This window comes from Dreissena polymorpha, chromosome 12 (assembly GCF_020536995.1).
Source record: "Dreissena polymorpha isolate Duluth1 chromosome 12, UMN_Dpol_1.0, whole genome shotgun sequence".
Lineage (NCBI taxonomy): Eukaryota > Metazoa > Mollusca > Bivalvia > Myida > Dreissenidae > Dreissena > Dreissena polymorpha.
The window spans coordinates 32,776,855-32,798,480 of record NC_068366.1 but is presented as its reverse complement, the minus strand read 5'-3'; the positions used below and the strand labels follow the sequence as shown (position 1 = coordinate 32,798,480).

At 34.3% G+C, this 21,626-nt stretch overlaps 1 protein-coding gene across 3 annotated transcripts in view; it reads right to left on the bottom strand.

The window, feature by feature from the left end:
• The window catches only part of LOC127853400 (serine/threonine-protein kinase 33-like), a 64,848-nt gene that overhangs the window by 6,272 nt on the left and 36,950 nt on the right, over positions 1 to 21,626 (bottom strand). For all 3 annotated transcript variants that reach the window (XM_052387915.1, XM_052387913.1, XM_052387914.1), the window contains 6 exons: positions 13,270 to 13,408; positions 8,322 to 8,410; positions 6,842 to 6,929; positions 5,772 to 5,847; positions 3,753 to 3,868; positions 475 to 560 (listed from right to left, as the gene is read on the bottom strand). In XM_052387915.1, coding sequence (XP_052243875.1) covers positions 475 to 560; positions 3,753 to 3,868; positions 5,772 to 5,847; positions 6,842 to 6,929; positions 8,322 to 8,410; positions 13,270 to 13,408 — 594 coding nt within the window. The remainder of the gene's footprint in view (positions 1 to 474; positions 561 to 3,752; positions 3,869 to 5,771; positions 5,848 to 6,841; positions 6,930 to 8,321; positions 8,411 to 13,269; positions 13,409 to 21,626) is intronic.

Below are 21,626 nucleotides of genomic sequence, written 5' to 3'. Positions count from 1 at the left end.
CAAACTGAACTTTTGAAATGAACAAACAAAATTAACCCCCTTTGTAAGTTTGTTTTTAAAAAAAATCTATTTTTAGTCGTGGCGACCTTGACATTGGAGATATTGACTTGATTCTTTCGTGCGACACACCGTCCCATGATGGTGAACAAATGTGCCAAATGATTTTAAAATCTCACAATGAATGACATAGTTATGGCCCGGACAAGCTTGTTCCGCCAGCCAGCCAGCCAGCCCGCCAGCCAGCCAGCCAGCCCGCCCGCATTCGCCAATCTAATAACCAGTTTTTTCCTTCGGAAAACCTGGTTAACAAAAAGACATTATTTTGGATTTGGTGGAGTATAAATTTTAATTCATGAGTGGTCATAGAAAATATATTTTTCTATGATCATGAGTGAAATAATATCAATATTCCACCAAATCCAAAATAAAGTCTATATATCTACAACCTAGGAATGCAGTAATTCTTTGTTATACCGTAATCCAGTGATGGCTAAGTATTTCTCCCGCTGTAAATCGATGGGCTGGATCTACGATCAGCATACCTCGTATACAGTCTTTGGCTGCAAAGATTATTTTAATTATACATCAGCAGCGTTCATGGAAAACTGAGTTTCAAGCATGTGACTCAAGTGTCATCTTAACGTAAAAGCTAATCAGGAACGACACCTTCCGCAGTTACAGACTTTTTTAATAAAAGAAGTTTCTTCCGAACTAAAAATCCAGTTGAAGCAGAAAGTATCGTCCCTGCACAGGCTAATCTGGGACGAAACTGGGCACATGCATAACGCCCAGTTATCTAAGAATTCTGCTCATAAAAGCATGTGTACAGAAATTAAGTTTGTCAGTCATGTTAATGTAACAAATGCTTGAGACTTAAAACGATTCTCTGATGAAGAATACAAAGATTTTAGCATTTTAATCAACAACCAAATTTTGCTAGGTGAACATGAACTTTGGTTTATACAAAATTTACAAGACGATTAATTTATATCTATACACAGTTTAGCAATATTTTGTAATATAATAAAGTCAAATAATTATTACTTTATTTCAAACTCATTAGTTAAAAAAATTCCTGATATACAACAGACTCAAAGCATTCCTTACTGAATCTTTTTTTTGTCATTTAAAGGATCTATTATTTGTTAACCGTTTCCCACTCAAAAGCAAAGTAAAAATGGCTCTGTGAAAACAGCATAAAACCAGAACAGCTTGCCAGTAACTCGCAGCCTGTTTGGTTTTATGCTGTTTGCTGCTCATCAGTATCTAAGGGTTGGAAATGAAGCCTTTAAAACTTGAATCTAGAAAGAAAGGTCTTTAATTAAATATAACTTTCTAAGGGACAAAATTGCCTGAAAATAAGAATTTTAGTGGTAAAGGGTTTAATCACATCAGAAACATTCATGGAAAACTGGGCTTAATGCATGTGCCTTAAGTGTTGTACCCGAGTACAAGATAATCAGGAACGAGACGATCCGCAGTTACAGAATAAAAAAAAAGAGTATCTTCTAAACTAAAAATCTATTGTAGGCAGAAAGTGTTTTCCCTGCACAGGCTATTCTGGGACGAAACTGCAAACACGCATTCTTAGAACACTGCTCATATTAGCATAAGCACAGAAATTGAGCTTTCAGTCATGTTAATGTAACATATGCTTGAGACTTTGGATGATTCTCAATGAAAATTACAACAATATTTAGGCATTTTATCGACAACCAAGTTTTGCTAGGTGAACATTTTATCCAATTACAGTTTGTCAATATTTTGTAATATAAAAACTTCAAATTACATTACATGTATTTCAAACTTATGTGTTAAAAAATTCATGATACACAAAAGACTCGAAGCATTCATTAATGAATCTTTTTTGTAATTAATGATTTATTAACAATTTAGTCAAAAATAATTATTTAACTCAAAGCTAACAATTTAGATTTTGTAATAGAGGTTTCCATCGTCTCTTATTACCACACTTACAATATCGCTGCATGTTAACCCTTGGCCACTCACTTTGACAATATCGCTGCATGTTAACCCTTGCCCACTCACTTTGACAATATTGCTGCATGTTAACCCTTGCCCACTCACTTTGACAATATTGCTGCATGTTAACCCTTGCCCACTCACTTTGACAATATTGCTGCATGTTAACCCTTGCCCACTCACTTTGACAATATCGCTGCATGTTAACCCTTGCCCACTCACTTTGACAATATCGCTGCATGTTAACCCTTGCCCACTCACTTTGACAATATTGCTGCATGTTAACCCTTGCCCCCTCGCTTTGACAATATCGCTGCATGTTAACCCTTGCCCCCTCGCTTTGACAATATTGCTGCATGTTAACCCTTGCCCACTCACTTTGACAATATTGCTGCATGTTAACCCTTGCCCCCTCGCTTTGACAATATTGCTGCATGTTAACCCTTGCCCCCTCGCTTTGACAATATTGCTGAGTGCTAACCCTTGCCCCCTCGCTTAAACAATATCGCTGCATGTTAACCCTTGCCCCCTCGCTTTGACAATATTGCTGCATGTTAACCCTTGCCCACTCACTTTGACAATATCGCTGCATGTTAACCCTTGCCCACTCACTTTGACAATATTGCTGCATGTTAACCCTTGCCCACTCACTTTGACAATATTGCTGCATGTTAACCCTTGCCCACTCACTTTGACAATATCGCTGCATTTTAACCCTTGCCCACTCACTTTGACAATATCGCTGCATGTTAACCCTTGCCCCCTCGCTTTGACAATATCGTTGCATGTTAACCCTTGCCCACTCACTTTGACAATATTGCTGCATGTTAACCCTTGCCCCCTCGCTTTGACAATATTGCTGCATGTTAACCCTTGCCCACTCACTTTGACAATATTGCTGCATGTTAACCCTTGCCCACTCACTTTGAAAATATTGCTGCATGTTAACCCTTGCCCCCTCGCTTTGACAATATTGCTGCATGTTAACCCTTGCCCCCTCGCTTTGACAATATTGCTGCATGTTAACCCTTGCCCACTCACTTTGACAATATCGCTGCATGTTAACCCTTGCCCACTCACTTTGACAATGTTGCTGCATGTTAACCCTTGCCCACTCACTTTGACAATATTGCTGCATGTTAACCCTTGCCCACTCACTTTGACAATGTTGCTGCATGTTAACCCTTGCCCCACTCACTTTGACAATATTGCTGCATGTTAACCCTTGCCCACTCACTTTGACAATGTTGCTGCATGTTAACCCTTGCCCACTCCGAAGCGAAGTGTAAATGGCCATATTTAAACAGCATAAAACCAGAACAGCCTGAGAGTTACTTGCAGGCTTTTACGGTTTTATGCTGTTTGCTGCTCTTTAGGATTGGAAATGAAGCCTTTAAAACTTAAAAAAATTAGGAAAGGTCTTTCATTTAATAAGATTTTCTAAGGGACTACAAAAATGACAAAATACGAAACTGAGTGGTAGAGGGTTAAAAAGTGGTAGAAAATAAAAAACATTTGAGGGGTGTCATGGAAAACTTGATTTCATTGACAATTCAAAGAATTCTATTCTTCTCACAACTGTATTATTGATGACAGTACCTAGCTGTGCTAAGCCTGGTTATTCAGAGATATCCCTCATTTGGTCAACTGAAGATTCTGATTTAGTTTTTGAGGTTTTCGACATTTCTTATAACCAAATTTGTACAATATTCCTGGGTGTTTAATTACCACCCAGAGATGCCACCTCTCCCTCAATAATTCAACGTTACCTTCGTCAGAGACCTCCTCCCACACGTCACTAGACGTGAAGTCCAAATCTCCCTTCTTGATAAGCTCATATAGGTTCTCCTCGTCTTTAGACCTGAACGGTGGAACACCACAGAATCTGCAACGCATTCAGCACAGACATCACTGATTGATTAAGAGCTAAGAATACTGCCCATATCTTGTTTAAATAGTTCACAACTTTAACCATAGGACAAAAATAAACCAGTCAATTGCATGTGAATATTTTGAAAGCTGACAATACAGAAATACTAAGCAAAGATACAGTTTTACCCCATTGTATACTCACAATATATAGACTATTAAAACATTGTATACTAACAATATATATACTAGAACCCCATTGTATAATCTTAATTAATCAACTATTACCTCATTGTCTACTCACAATTGATAGACTTTAATCCTGTTGTCTACTCACAATAAATACACTTTTACCCTATTGCATACTCACAATGTATACACTATTATCACATTGCATACTCACAATGTATACACTATTATCAAATTGCATACTCACAATGTATACACTATTATCACATTGCATACTCACAATGTATACACTATTATCACATTGCATACTCACAATGTATACACTATTATCCCATTGCATACTCACAATGTATACACTATTATCCCATTGCACACTCACAATGTATACACTATTATCACATTGCATTCTCACAATTTACTGTAAACGTATAGAAATTTGTTGGTACGAAATTTCGTGGTTTAATAAAAAACAACTAATTCATTGACACGTAATTTCGTGGATTTCAAATTTTTGGGGAAGACTGACCGTCATAATAGTTACACTTTTATTAAAACAATCAGAGTGATAACGAAGCATATTCTGCTAATCTGTCTTGACAGCAAGATGTGTGGTTAATGTGCACTGAAGCATGAAAGTATCGCCGATAATTGTCGATAAAAGCGATAAATCGGCGCACTTAACTTAAATGGTGGGTCCCCGCTAGCTAATTGCCATCAATGTTGTTTTGACAATATTTGCAATTCTAAGCGCAATCGTTCCCCTAGTAGTAACAATTGAGTAATAAGGTCCCCAAAATACACATGTGAAAACTGTTATGTCTCTTTTAACTTTAATTGGCACTAATTGACATATGTGATAAATCTGCAAACTGTTAATTTGACGATGTCACGTAAAAAGAGAACAATCGTTGATGTACAGTTTAAATACCGTGCTTGATTTTTCAAGTATTATTACTAGGGATGTCAACAAATATCCGAATATCCCGGACCGAATATTCGGATACTGTTTTCCAAATCGAATATTCGGAAGAAAAAATAAAAAATCTAGTAATTTCAAAGACTTTGTATTCGTAAAATTTGCTTCAAACATTGTCAAAAAAGTTGTTCCTCCTCACACTTTTACCCCATTGTATGCTCACAATGTACACACTATTACCCCATTGTATACTCAAAATGTTAACACTTGTACCCCATTGTATGCTCACAATGTATAAACTATAACCCCATTGTATACTCATGATGTTCACACTAGTACCCCATGTATACTCACAATGTATAGACAATTACCCAATTGTATACTCACAATGTATACACTATTACCATAGCATACTCACACTGTTCACACTTTTACCCCATTGTAAACTCACAATGTTCACACTTTGACCCCATTGTATGCTTACAATGTACACACTCTTACCCCATTGCATACTCACAATGTTCACACTAGTACCCCATTGTATACTCACAATGTTCACACTTTTACCCCATTGTATGCTTACAATGTACACACTATTACCCAATTGCATACTCACAATATTCACACTAGTACCCCATTGCATACTCACAATGTATACACTATTACCCCATTTTGTACTCACAATATTCACACTTTTACCACATTGTATGCTTACAATGAACACACTATTACCCCATTGCATACTCACAATGTTCACACTAGTACCCCATTGTATACTCACAATGTATAGACTATTACCCTATTGTATACTTACAATGTATAAACTATAACCCCAAGGGCCCACACATCACACTGCTGACTGTACATCTTGTTATCGATAATCTCAGGTGCTGAAACATTCAACAACAGTGAAAACATTTCAACTGGAACCAGTGTTATAAATTTTAAGCATTGGTTGAATCAACCATGGATAACGTTTAGGGCAAACACATCTCTTTCCTTACTGGTATTATAAAGGCTAAAATGTGTAATATTTTGTGCTAATTTTGTATGAGTAAAAAAAGTTTACCTAATATTATGTGGGAACTTTGAATTCCTACAAATGTGTGAACTGTGTAAATTTGAGGTTAGTTAAAGGCCTCAAATAACCATGTGTGTACTGAGTGATAAAAGTCTCACATACCCATGTGTGTACTGAGTAATTTAAGTCTCACATACCCAAGTGTGCACTGAGTACTTTAAGTCTCACATACCAATGTGTGTACTGGGTGATTTAAGTCTCATATACCCATGTGTGCACTGAGTGATTTAAGTCTCACATACCCTTGTGTGCACTGAGTGATTTTAGTCTCACAAACCCATGTGTGTACTGAGTGATTTAAGTCTCACATACCCATGTGTGTACTGAGTGATTTAAGTCTCACATACCCATGTGTGTACTGAGTAATTTATGTCTCACATACCCATGTGTGCACTGAGTCCTTTAAGTATCACATACCAATGTGTGTACTGGGTGATTTAAGTCTCATATACCCATGTGTGCACTGAGTGATTTAAGTCTCACATACCCTTGTGTGCACTGAGTGATTTTAGTCTCACATACCCATGTGTGTACTGAGTGATTTAAGTCTCACATACCCATGTGTGTACTGAGTGATTTAAGTCTCACATACCCATGTGTGTACTGAGTGATTTAAGTCTCACATACCCATGTATGTACTGAGTGATTTAAGTCTCACATACCCATGTGGGTACTGAGTGATTTAAGTCTTAACATAACCATGTGTGTATTGGGTGATTTAAGTCTAACATACTCATGTATGTACTGATAGATTTAAGTCTCACATACCCATGCGTGTACTGAGTGATTTTAGTCTCACATACCCATGTAGTTTGGAGTTCCGCAGAAGTCCTGCATCATATTATCATGACCCACTCCTGACTTCGTAATAGACAATCCAAAATCTGTAACCTGAAAATGTTTGGAATAAGTGGTAAACTCAGAAATGTACATTATTAGATATGACTATCAAATTGCTCTATTCAACATACTTTGCTGTCACTCAATTATAAAAGTAACATCCTGAACAAAAAAGAAACAAAAGGCTTAATTGAGATGTAACAACTAGGGATGGGAATGAATATCGAATATTTGAAAATCAACAGAATATTAAAATCCCAAATTCATATTCGAATATTCATTTTTAAGCAAACTTGCAAAAATATGTATAAGTGCAAATTTTTTTTTTTCAATGCAGACAACTTTTGTGTATCAATACTTGTTGAGATAAGAGCTGCCATCAATCAATGAGATGATAATTGGCACACTGCAGTTTGCAAGATGTTTATACACCAAGATAATTGACATGATATGCACAGTTCAGCGTTTACAACAGAGGCAACCCGGCTTGCTTTAACTAAAAATGACCAATCATTTTAATTACGGGTTCTATATCCATGTATATAATCCATGATTATCTAATCAGGATCTAGTTACTCAAATGTGAACCAATTAATTTTGTTTGGAATGCTCATTTGTTTCTATTATTTTACAAGCTCAAGTGATACGACGAAATGCATGAGAACTACATAAATATGTATACCAGAAATATCTTATATCTTTTGAAAATGTAAAATTTTAAGTGAATATAAAGAATATAACAAGAGCACCGCATATCGGGTGCCAACTCACAGCTGCGGGTGCAGTTTTGAATAAATGGAAGCTTGTCAGAAGAATTTTTTTTTTTAGAGGTCACAGTGACCTTGACCTTTGACCTAGTGACCGAAAAATGGGTGTGACATGTAGAACTCATCGAGGTGCAGCTACATATGAAGTTTCAAAGTTGTAGTTGGAAGCATTTTGATTTTAGAGCAATTGTGACAAAACCTTAGCATTTTGTTTAGGTTTTAGCACACTGTGGACGGCGGACGACAAGCTGGCTATGACAATACCTCGGGTTTTCTCCGAGCTAATAATCAATTATCATTTTCAAAATGATTACTCTATCCTTTTAATAAAAGCTGCATATAAGGTTATAGTGGCATTTGTGCCAAATAGGAACAGTACTTATAAACTTTGGACATTCGTAAATGCGGATATTTAAATCTAATATTCAAAAATAAAATATTCAAATATATTTGAATAATGAAGAACTAATATTCAAATAACATTTTCAGTAATCACTCCCATCCTTAACAACAATCAAATTTGCTAACATTAAGTTTCTTTCATGACCCACTGATGTTAGGATTGTAACATGATTTTACTAAATATATCACATAATAGTCAGTTATTCCCAATAATTAATTAGGCAATTATCAGATATGGAAAAATCCTTATTTATTTCTATACACAGTTACTTACCTTGATTTGTAGGCTGTCTTCTGGATTTGATGGTGAAGCAGATTTACTGACAAGAATATTTTCTAATTTAAGATCCCGGTGCACTATATCTGGAAATATAAAAGTACATTAAATATAGCTATGAACAAGATGAGGTGTTAATACTTAGTGAGAGAAATTAACGACACTATATTTAGACGATTCTGTCAGACAATCTTAACAGAAAGACATTATCAATTTACAATAAATCAATCATTGCCTCAGTTTACATATATGAAAAATACTGGCCAATAAGATTTCGCTTTCTTGTAATTTAAAGGGGCCTTTTCACAGATTTTGGCATATTTTGAAGTTTGTTATTAAATGCTTTATATTGATAAATGTAAACATTGGATCTTAAGAGCTCCATTAAAAAATCAAGAATAAAATTTAAAAAAGGAAAAAAAAGTAGCCGGTACCAAGGCTCGAACCAGTGACACCCGGAGTCCTGGAGTTAGTATGAAGTTAAACGCATTAGCCCTCTCGGGACTTGAAAAATCTAGTGCATTTAAATAAAAACAAAATCAAATAAATGTCATAACAAAAGTTGATATTGTTTCTACCCTAGTTGATGACAAATTTTGCAATTGAAAAATTCTTTTTGTAAGCTAAGTCCATTTCTGCTATAACAATTAAATGGGCTGAGAATGTGCTAATGAATAATCCAAGTAAAATCAATGGTGAAAGTATAAACAATCTATTTTAAAAAACTATTATGAATAATTCACAAAATTCCAGAACATCAAGGCACCATATTTCAAAGGCTACGTATTCTGGGTAACATGCCAATTTAGGTCGCATGAAATATGAGCATAGCTAATTCAGGTCAAATCCCATATTTATGAGGCAATAAGTCCTCAAGAGCTTAAAATAAAACATGTAAGATATTTCGAGATGATTGCCTGAGAAATGTGTTACTTCCACCATCATTGCTTCATAAACGATTAAATTTCAGTGACATGTCGTATTTATTGTTCAGCAAAAAACCATAAATAGTAACAAAGTAACAGTTATGACAATAAACTGTAAGCTGTGATAAGGCCATACTTTTAAATTGTTAAAAACGGTGAGCAGTTTACATCATATAATTTCGTCTCAATAATGTGCATTATTGCAATTGAGCTGTGTAATGCAAAAATGAGTTTAAAGCCATTTATTATGAAGTGGCCGGCCTAACTCCAGACCAGCCTACCCATTAGGACAGTCTGGTCAGGAGCTTCCCCGTCTGCAGTAAAGTCACACAAAGTTTTAAGTAGTCTCATTCATGGACAGACTTTAGCTCCATACCAGACTGCACAAATGTGTAGTCTGGTCTGGAGCTACGCTGGCTGCATATGGTATGAGACCCCATTTCCACATTATGCCACTTAATATAAGTCACTGAGATCTTTACCGAAGGTCAAAATGGTCTCTTATCAAGTAAGTCTTGAAATGGCTCGTGCTCTAAAAAAGGGGTTTAATGCATGTGGGTAAAGAGTTGTCCCTGATTTAGCCTGTTTGGACTGTCAGCTTAAACTGGAGTTTTTATAAGAAGAGGCTTTCTTTAAATGAACAAGAGATGTGTTTGTCAGAAACACAATGTCCCCTAATGCGCCGCTTTTTTTTTTTACCTTGAAGGATGACCTTGACCTTTCACCACTCAAAATGTGCAGCTCCATGAAATACACATGCATGCCAAATATCAAGTTGCTATGTTCAATATTTCAAAAGTTATTGCAAAACTTTACTGTAAGGTTTAAGTTTTGGGACAAAATGACAGACAGAAAGAAAGAAAGACAGACAGACAGGCCAAAAGCAATATTCCCCCGATCATTCGATCCGGGGGCATAAAATATCATTAGCTTATAAAGTGTCCTCCCTGATTAGCCTGTGCGGACTGCAGAGGCTAATCTGGTACGACACTTCACACAAATGCATTAAACTCCCTTTTCACAAAGCACAGCTCAAATGTATTGCCTATCCCGCTCCTCTTGTCGGTCTTTTCTACCGTACACCTACTTGAATATTTATTAAGTTACCATCCATACAAAGCTGACTTCAATGTGACACTCAATGCCACTTAAAATTAATGGTCCAAGATGTATTTTGACAAATAGACGTTGGCTCATTAAACTATTTGAAGTTCGGTAAAACGACAAATCAAATAAAGTGTCTACTGCATTATATTTGCATTATAATTGAGAACAACTTTGAGACTTTAATTAGCAGATTGTGAGGTAATCTGGGTTTAAACAGATACTTGATGGAAACTGTATGAATATGTACTTTGCTCGTAATGCTGGGTAACACTGAGCATATCTCTCATGATCAAACATTCATTTAATAGCTTGTTATCTGCAGTTTAGAGATTTGACTGTAAAAAAGTCCAATTTTTTTTTATTCCTGTCATTAATTTACACCTTGCATTCAGTATGCATGTTGCTATATAAGTGTACATGAGCTTAAAAAGCTAACACTGAAGACTACTAGTCAAAGCAATAATTGCTGTGAACACAATACTTGCTGTGAACACAATACTTGCTGTGAACACAATACTTGCTGTGAACACAATACTTGCTGTGAACACAATTCTTGCTGTGATCACCATTATTGCTGTGAACTGACAGAACACAATACTTGCTGTGAACACCATTATTTCTGTGAACACAATAATGGCTGTGAACACAATAATGGCTGCAAACACAATAATGGCTTTGAACAAATTATTATTCTTGAATATTTGCAGTAATAGGTACAATAAAGAAGGTTACTTGATACTATTATTCATTATTTACACAGTTACCAAGTCAAATCACTTCATACTGTGTTTTTTTTAAAGGACCTCGAATAGAAAATATTAAATATGCAAAAACTTGAAACATGCTGTAAAATATTGAAATGTTGCAAGCTTGGAGAATATATAATAATAAATTCATTGTCATTTAAGTTCAAGCAATGTTTTCATATGCATGGCAAGGAAATCAGACGTACAGCAGACATTTTCAATAAGTGCCTTGACATGCTTATCTGCTCCTCAGGATTATGACGAGGGATCAGTTAATTGATCCAGCATTCAAAGTATACTTTGGTTACATCAATAACCGCAATAACAGACACAATCCATTGAGCCATGCTTCAATTTATTTCTTAGCTGTAAAATATTGAGCGATTATCCTGATGTATGGAAGTCTCTGATTTCCTATTAAATAAGACAGCAAAAAGGTCCTGCTGTCTAACTCATAAGCCTTGACCTCGTCAAATAGGTAAATGGTAAGGCCATAAAGTCCTGATAACAACATGGTTTGACATTTGATGGAAAATGACATGATATGAAATCTAACTCAATTTTCAAATCATCACTTATGATACTAATATTAGAAATAGTTTCATTTCAACAACAAGGTAATCTCTATGAAGCCTTGTACCAATTAAATGCCACATTTCTGTGTAAAGTAATATCAACTATGCTTTTGTAAAATTGTAACCAAAACAATTGAACAATGGATTTATAACATATTCCTTATCAAATATTGACCACAGTTAACTGTTGACCCCATTTAATTATCATCTGAAAAGAGTGCTACATATCATGCACTTAAGATCTGTTTTAATAAATTAAGTGCTCAACTTTTCTCACCAACACTTTAATGTGAGAAAGGTAAAACTGTCAACGAATATGATCAATACAGATGTTCAAATATCAATTATCTAAATTTAGTGGAAGAAGTACTGATACATGAAGTATCATGTCAAGTCCAGCATGTGGTCATGAAGTCTAGCATAAGGTCATACAATTTGGTACTACAAAATGAATTAACACTTTATCCCTTAGATACGTATTTTGACGCATTTAAAGTCCCTTAGAAAGTTAAATTTAATTAAAGACCTTTCTTACTAGATTCAAGTTTAAAAGGCTTCATTTCTAATCCTTAGATACTGATGAGCAGCAAACAGCATAAAACCTGAACAGTCTGCGAGTTCATCGCAGGCTGTTCTGGTTTTATGCTGTTTGCACATAGCCATTTTCACTTTGCTTCTGAGAAAAGAGTTAAGTACAGATCAAGCTAATCACACCACAAGTAATTTGTCTGGGAGGGCATATGTGAGCTGCATAAAATTGCACCAAAGCATAAATCTACATTAGCTATCACATCTTCTATAAGTAGCATGGGTACTGTATCACCCTGTTATGATACTAAATCAATCCTCATAAGCTAATCATGGGCACTGCTTAATTTAACAGTGGATGGAGCCCCGTGTAGATGACACCAAATGATTCTCTTTTTTTTCAACAAAACATAGATTTTGACCAAAACCAAACAATAAAATATTTGTTTTGTATAAACTGTACAGTAATGGATAAGACACAATTGTGAATAGCTGCACATGTCACTTATAATGACCATTTGTTCAGTGAAAGCCAAATGTTTTCTTTGAACATAGATTGAGAAGGTTTTCTGGCTTCCACACGACATATATCCACTTATATATTATTGCTGACAGCAATTCAAAAAGTTCATTGTAAAGAATAATATGATAGGGCATAACATGATATTAATGCATGATTGCTGGTGAAAGTGAAGTACCTGAATATAACAGCTGTAAGAAAACTCCAGGAAAAAAAGCAATCATAACACAAAGAAAACAAGAGCATCGCATAGCGGGTGCCAACGTTCGGCTGTGAGTGACCTTGACACAGTGACCTTGACCTTTGACCTAGTGACCCAAAACTGGGTGTGGCGTGTAGAACTCATCAAGGTGCAGCTACATATGAAGTTTCAAAGTTGTAGGTGGAAGCACTTTGATTTTAGAGCCAATGTTCAGGTTTTAGCACGACACTGACGGCGGACAAGCTGGCTATGACAATACCTCGGGTTTTCTCCGAAAACAGCCGAGCATAAAATCACTTTTCGCCATGAACACATTAATTCTGCCAGGTATTGATACCTACCGTTTTTATGCAGGTAGGCTATTGCACTTGCTAGTTCTTTAGTGATGAGTCTAACTTGGCTCTCCACGAAGAATTTTCGTTCCTTGAGCGTATCGGCCAGCTCGCCCTCTGTACACAGTTCCATTACAAGGCACATTCTCTGAAATAAACAAATTCAAATAAACTATATTCCTTCTATACTAAATACCATTCTAAAGCCACATTCTTTCATACTTTCAAATCATACTGTTGTTTTTTTACTAAATTTCATTTTACCCATGAATTTTTATTTCCCCCTGCATATTTGTTGCAATTTAAATGCTAAGGAAAAAGCTATTTTCGTAAAAGGTGCTAAAATAAAGCCATTTTTAATCAAAATGACAAAAATAAAGCCATTTTTAATCAAAATGACGAAAATAGAGCTATTTTTCCCCAAAATGAGATGGCATTCCTAATGCCAAAAATAGGTACAGAAGGTTTAGAAACTTGCTTCAGGATTGTTCAAAGTCAAGAAAGCATTGCACAAAAATAGTTGAAGATATAAAGGTCTGATAGCATTCATACCACAAGATAAAAACAAATATTGTAGCAAGGTTCACACATTTCTTCACAAGATGCCATAACCAAAAAAATCTGACGAAAAATTTCACTAGATGTGATAACTCAAAATAAAAAAAATTCAGAGGGAAGTTTCTCTTCATACTTAAAAACATTTAGACATATTTCTGCACGATTCAGCTTACAATCCCATCATTAGGTGCAATCACTGACATATTGCAGAAATTGAAAATATTCTGAATAAGATAGTTAATGGTTTTGCAAGGTTTTGGACAGGATGTCTTCAATCGTGTTTGAATGAATAACCTAGAAACAACCCTTGTCCATACTGCAGAACACAAATATTTTAAGAAACGACAAAGTCATATGCAGATTGATAATGAAACTGTTGTGTTGTCTTAACCCTCTCCCAAAAAGAAGCAAAGTGAAAATGACTATGTGTAAACAGCATAAAACCAGAACAGCCTGCTAGAAACTCGGAGTCTATTAACAGTTTATGCTGTTTGCTGCTCATCAGTATCTATTAAAGGGTTAGAAATGATGCCTTCAAAACTTTTATTCGCAGTCTGTTCTGGTTGTATGCCGTTTGCTGCTCATCAGTATCTAAGGGTTAGAAATGAAGCCTTTAAAACTTGAATCTAGTAAGAAAGGTCTGAAATAAAATTAATCTTTCTAAGGGACTACAAATGTGTCAAAATATGTATGTACATGTACGTGGTAAAGGGTTAACTGAACTATATAATTGAACTACCAAATCTAAGAGGCTGAGATAACATTCAATTCAGGTAAAACATATCTATCGTAGTACTTAACTGTGATTGAAAGGCTCAAGTTTGATCGTATTTTATCTTCAAGCTGAACATCTGTTTGTAATGTTTCTTGACCCTAAATTCTTTAAAAAATACTTGAACACTTCACATCCCCTGTATCGCAATCTATTATATTAAATTTATCAATGATTGCTGGGGGATTTTGAATTTTTTACAGTCAACTTCACAATAATTTTTTGTATCACCCAACTCCACCACCCCCCCCCCCCCAAAAAAAAAATCTAGTTTGTTTTGGATACTTGCACCTACATTCCTGTTATGTGTATGTACATGTTCATACATGTACATAGAGCATGCCATCCATAATAACGTCTTCTGATTAAAGAATGTTTAAATAATTCTAAGCATATCTCAATGTATTATGCACTCAATTTTTTTCATTGTCAATCCAAATGACCATACTCTTGAGGGTGAAGTTGCAGAATAGATGCAAATATGAGTCGCATTCTGAAACAAGAGATGTGTTTGTCAGAAACACAATGCTCCTTAATGCGCCACTTTTTTTTTACCTTTGACCTTGAAGGATGACCTTGACCTTGACCTTTCACCACTCAAAATGTGCAGCTCCATGAGATACACATGCATGCCAAATATCAAGTTGCTATGTTCAATATTTCAAAAGTTATTACAAAACTTTACTGTAAGGTTAAAGCTTTGGGACAGAAAGACAGACAGAAAGAAAGAAAGACAGACAGGCCAAAAACAATATACCCCCGATCTATCGATCCGGGGGCATAAAAACTGGGCATAATGCATCTGCGTAAAGTGTCGTCCCAGATTAGCCTGTGCTTTAGCCTGTCCGCACAGGCTAATCAGGGACGACACTTTCCGCTGTTATGACATTTTTTAATTTAAATGAAGTCTCTTCTTAGCAAAAATCCAATTTAGGCGGAAAGTGTCGTCCCTGATAAGCCTGTGCGGACTGCACAACATAATCTGGGACGACACTTTACGCACATGCATTATGCCCAGTTTTCTCCTAACGCGATTCATATATCAAATATGTTGCAGGGTTTTCTCCTTGATAAAAAGATGTTCAAGCCTTGATATATAACTATATTTATACAAATGGTTTGCATACAAATCATATACATGATATTTTTATTTATTCAAGCAAATGCCACATTAATTGTTATCCTTCAATTGAAGATCCTTCTCAATAAAAACATTCAAAAGCTTAGAAACTTAAATACTTCCAAGAAAGATTTACTTTATTAATTAATTTACTCTTTTTGGATCAACACATTGCTTTCATGTGTTTTCAACCGGAATGGAACATGTAGCAGTATTGATTAACACTTGTCCTGTTTATAGTACAAATCAAAAGCTCAAAAAGAAACAAACTTTTAAATCACTTTCCACTCTTCTAGTTTTATCTAGCACTTGATAGTTGCATTCAAATTTGCATTTTTATCTCACTTGTTAACAAGTCATTAGATGGCCATAATGTATGCATTCTTGACAGTGAATGTAACAAACACAGAATTTGGTTGGTTCTCAATTTAATATTCAAGCTTAAACCAGAATTACCCTTCTCAAAATAAAATACACTTTTTAACAAAATACGCTTTAAAAAGTGTATTTTTTCTGCATTTTTACCGAAAAGTGTATTTTTTCTGCATTTTTTTCATAATTAAGTGCACTAAAGTGCATTTTTTCTGTATTTTCATTATCTTTAAGTGTATTTTACTGTACTTTAAGTGTATCTTCTGTAGACAAAGTGCATCTTTTTATGCAATAAGTGCATTTTTTCAATAAAGTGCATTTTTTGTGCATATTAGTGTATCTTCTGATTTGCAAAAAAAAAATTCTTTCTGTACAAGTGTAGTTTTAGTGCATCTTCATAAAAAAGAGCAACACTATAGCAAATAACTGAAGTTAAAGGACAGAGATATAGTGTTTAATAGGAGGATTGTACTGAATTCTTTTTTATCTTCACATAACGTTTATGGTCTTATTATTACAATTTGTCTGCTCATAAAATATGTGATTCAGTAGAGCAGCTTTTAAAGGGAAAAGTACAACTAAATCAGGCTGTGGGTAAATAATTAAAAATATTGAAAGTGTCAAAAAAATTATGTGGTCTTGCCAGAATCAATTATATCTTCACAACATAAAAAACAAGTATTTGAACTTTCTTACACTGATATTTAACCCCAATTCAATTAATGTCTACCACATTGACTATTAACATACATTTTAAAAGACAATTTAAATAATATTTATAATATTATATTTATTTCCTAACACCATTCAGTATGTTATATTGAAATATTCACAATTAAATATAATATGCTAAGTGTGCTGTGTATTATTCAATAAATATCAGATAAGATCAGGATCAGATAAGAGATCAATTAGCATCATAAACACTAATCCCTATCAGTGCTCCATCTAGCCAAAACAAAGGGGTGTTTATAGAATTTTGATTGGTTCTGGGACCATCTATTTGAAAACAAACCACTTTTGATTGGTTGGAGCACAGCAAGTTATTTGGAGCACAGGAAGTTATTTTTGTAAACAATTTGGTTTCAGCAACTTAAATTGAGCTAAATTTTTAGGTATAATTCAGCAACATTAATTCTAGTGTCAAATGTCTTGAAATTCTTTCAGCACATGAACTATTGTGTGATGAAAACAATGTGTATTTACTACAATGTGTAAATCAACAATAAGTTTGTTGCAAAGAAGATTCAAAGTGGGTGGTTAAAGTGATCAACAACTGCCGTTTTTGTTTTTTTGGAATGCTGAAGAACAGCTGTAACAGGTTTGTATTTTCATTTCTGCATCTCTTTTTAATTAAATTAATTATGATCATTATCATATTTATGTATTGTCACTGGGAAATGTAACTGGATGAGTAAATGTAATGCAATTTTAAGGAAAAAAACACCATTTGAATTATTATGGCTGTATTTTATGGTTATTGTCATCTTAAAATTTATTTATACCTATTTCTTGTCATTAATGAACAGATTTCTTTCCCCCATATTTAATCAGAACTTTAATATTTTATATTTGAAGGTTAAACCCCAAGGTGAAATTTACATTGATCGGAAGATCCATTGGACAGAATGTGCATCATCGCCTGCCAAAAAAGGGAGCAAAAAAGGGACTACCTGATGTATGGACATGTATACCAGGCCAACTTGAGGGGAACAGGAGTGGGAAACCGTGCCCTGTAGCTTGTCCTTGACCAAGAAAAGATGGATTTGTTGAGAGATAAAACTATATAATAAAGGTTATTGCAATTCAAAGAAGTCACACTTCCGACCAGTCCACACAGCCAAAGGAGACCACATATATTAGTACATTTATTAACAGTATTTTCTATCAAACGTAATTTCTTTAAATTATTTATGAAAAGCGTTAAGTCACATGTGATCACGAGATTAAAATTGCAAAAATAAACAAACAAAAACAACAAGCCAACAAACTTGTTTTGATTTAAATTTATGATATTTATAGCAACTGTTGAACAAGATTACCATAACAGCAATATTTAACACTTACATTATAAAATATCTTTCAGGACCTGAACCTGATCTCAAATGAGATCATGCACGAGAAGCGCCTCGCAGACCATGACAGTAGTATTCAGACCTGATCAGCTGGTGAAGTGCTCTATAAAGGGTTGTTTATGAATGCATTCTTTGTAAGGAACAGTGTATAACAACAAATATAGTGACAGGGGCTAAGCTGCTAAATATTGTCAGCATGTATGCAGTGATTTTCTTTGGAAATTCAAAACAACCTGTACGTACTGGCTCTCAGAAGGGCATGTTTTAGCGCAATAATGAACAAAAAAGGAAGATCTTAAAAATAAGGTATAGATTTATATAAATTTCACGAATACTGTTCATTTATCATATATTAGGATCCAGAATATGATTGAATTAAATGTACTGCTTTTGTCCATATTAAAAAGGAATTAATGTAATATATAAAAATCTAGTAAATGATAGGGAAAACATTTCAGCTTAAGGAGGGGAAATCTTTAATATTTTTGAAGTGGAAACCACCTGTATTTGGCTGTTAATCAGTTACCGATAATCAGGGGGGAGAAAAATCACTGGTATGAGCTTGATATTTTCAATTGTTAATTCCAGATAGGCAATAGCCCGTTTGAATCCTCTCTTTTATGTAGATATGTAACATTTGTTTTTGTTTTTTAAGGTTTAACATTCTAATAAAAGTGTGTATTTATCTATTGAATTGTACTTTTTGTTTTTTATGTATGTGTTTACACTAACCTTTCATTTAAAGAATGAATGCTGACTTCAAAATGCTGGGATTTTTTTTAAATTTGGTTAATTTTTAAGCATATTAATTTGAAGTGATGAAAAGTACACTTGAGCGTATAATGCGCTTAAAAAATTCACTTCCAACACTTCAAAAAGTGTATCATTTGTATGACTGAAAATGCACTCAAGTGTATTAATGCGCTTAAAAATTCACTTTTAATATTGTAAGGTGTATTATTTGTATGACCGGGAATGCACTCAAGTGTATTAATGCGCTTAAAAAAATTCACTTTCAATTTTGTAAGGTGTATTATTTGTATCAGTGGAAATGCACTCAAGTGTATTAATGCGCTTACAAAAATTCACTTTGAATACTCAATGAAGTGTATTATTTGAATGACTGGAAATGCACTCAAGTGCATTAATGCGCTTAAATAATTTGCTTTTAATTCTGTAATGTGTATTATTTGAATGACTGGAAATGCACTCAAGTGTATTAATGCGCTTTAAAAAATTTACTTTGACCATGAAGTGTATTATTTGTATGTCTTAAAATACACTCAAGTGTATAAATGCACTTAAAAATAAACTTAAGCGCACTTATTATCATAATAAACGCACTTAAGTGTATTATTTCGTGGAAAAAAAATACACTTAAATGTATAAACACACTAGTAAAAAGTGTTTTTTTTTAACAGATTAAAATGCACTTGTTAAGCAAAAAATATGGTGCCAATAACATGCGCATTAAATGCGCATTTAATGTGCATTTAATGCGCATTAAATGCGCATTTAGTGCACTTTTTCGAGAAGGGTATGCTTGATATAATTTCAAGGTTATTGAACCAGACGATAAACAAACATGTTAATTAACAGAAATTTTCATGTATGAAATAATGTAAACCAAAGGTAATATTCAATTAACATACCAGTAACTTAATGGTTCCCATTGAATAGAATTTTTTTTGGAAAAAGCACATTATTCTATATACCAATTAATCATTGTGTTTATACATGTAAACTCTTATTCATCAATCTGAATGTCAATACTTTGTCCAAATATTATTCAAAATGAGAGTTTACTAGTGGTCATTACACATTTCGTACAAACACAAAAATATGTTTCATACATTATTTATACAAGTTCAAAATTACATTATCAATTTTGAGTATTTTTATGTATTGCATTTTTGAAACTAAATACAGGTGAGGGAACATACATTTTGGAGAGCAGGTATTTTTGCTGACAAAAATATAATAGAGCGAAGCAAATTGTTGCAAATTGGTAATTTCATTCCTTTACAGTACTTTTCGCATAAAGGATTGGTCAGCTGAGCAAGTGTAAGCAAAATTCCCCAAACATTAAGCATTTCCCACTCAGAAGCAAAGTGAAAATGGCTATATGCTAACAGCATAAAACGAGAGCGCCGATGGCGTTAAAAGCATAGGTGCAAGATACAGGGAAGAATGGCGTCACGTGGTATAATGTAGTTCGATATCGCCATCCGCGAATTTCTCAAATCAATAATTTCAAACAATTACCGACTATTTAAATAGATAATCTTTCCATTTTCATCAGTGTTTGAAACGCTTATGAAAAATAATTACCCAAGCCTTTCAAAATTTAAGCACGGACAGATCTGTATCGAACTATTCTTTTCACAATGAAAAAAGACGCTACCCTATTTGTCTGCGTCAAGAATTTGTCGTAAAACTTGTGGTAAGCGTTAGATGCAGACGTGCACAACAGATTGAGTTCTGAATACATATGTCTGAATGCAGATTTTTATAGAAACTCCTCACAGAAGTTACTTCCCTTGCTTCGCCCGGTCAGTAACTTCTAGTATAAGGGAGGCCACTGCGTAGGAGATTGAGATTTATAGTGCAGATAGAATTGTTTTACGAACGAAATTTGTTTTAGGTTATAAGAAGATTTTTTAACATAAAACGGTCTTAGAAAAATTCACTAAAAACGGTGTCAGCAATATTCTTGGAAGAAAACGTTAGAAAAACGTTTCCAAAAAAAAATTGTAAGAATGACCATATACTAAATTAAATAGATATTTCGTCTGATTTTTAATCAGGTAAGGCTTCATAAAGGGCAACCGATCGATGTGGATTTTCGAAATGTGGTATATACCATAAGCATAGGTGCGTAAACGCACCTATGCTAACCAGAACAGCTTGTGAGTAACTCGCAGTCTGTTCAGGTTTTATGCTGTTGGCTCCTCATCAGATTCTAAGGGTTGAAAATGATGCCTTTAAAATTGTAATCTAGTAAAAAGGTATTTAATTGAATTTAACTTTCTTAGGGACTACAAATGCTTCAAAATACATATCTAAGTGGTGAAGGGTTAATGAGATGTAGAGTCTACAAACATGGACCAAAACCCAGCATACTTGTGGCGAATAAAATTTAAATGTGGTATTTACATACACTGAACAACAAGCCAATGTTATTTTAATCTCCAGTGATATTTAACACTACACAAAAATAAATGATTTTGCCCACACAATCATTATTAAATATACAAGATCATTAAATCAGTAAATATTTGCTATTGTTTTGTGCCTGCATGTCCCATCTCCAGACTGTCGGAGAGACAATGGAAGGAATGTCACCAAATAAGATACAATATCAATATGTTTAGATTTATAAATATTATGAAAAATCCTGTCCTTTTGCCAATCAAATTCATTTTTTTAAGCCAAAAAGGCTACACATGTCCTTAACAATTAAGCCATG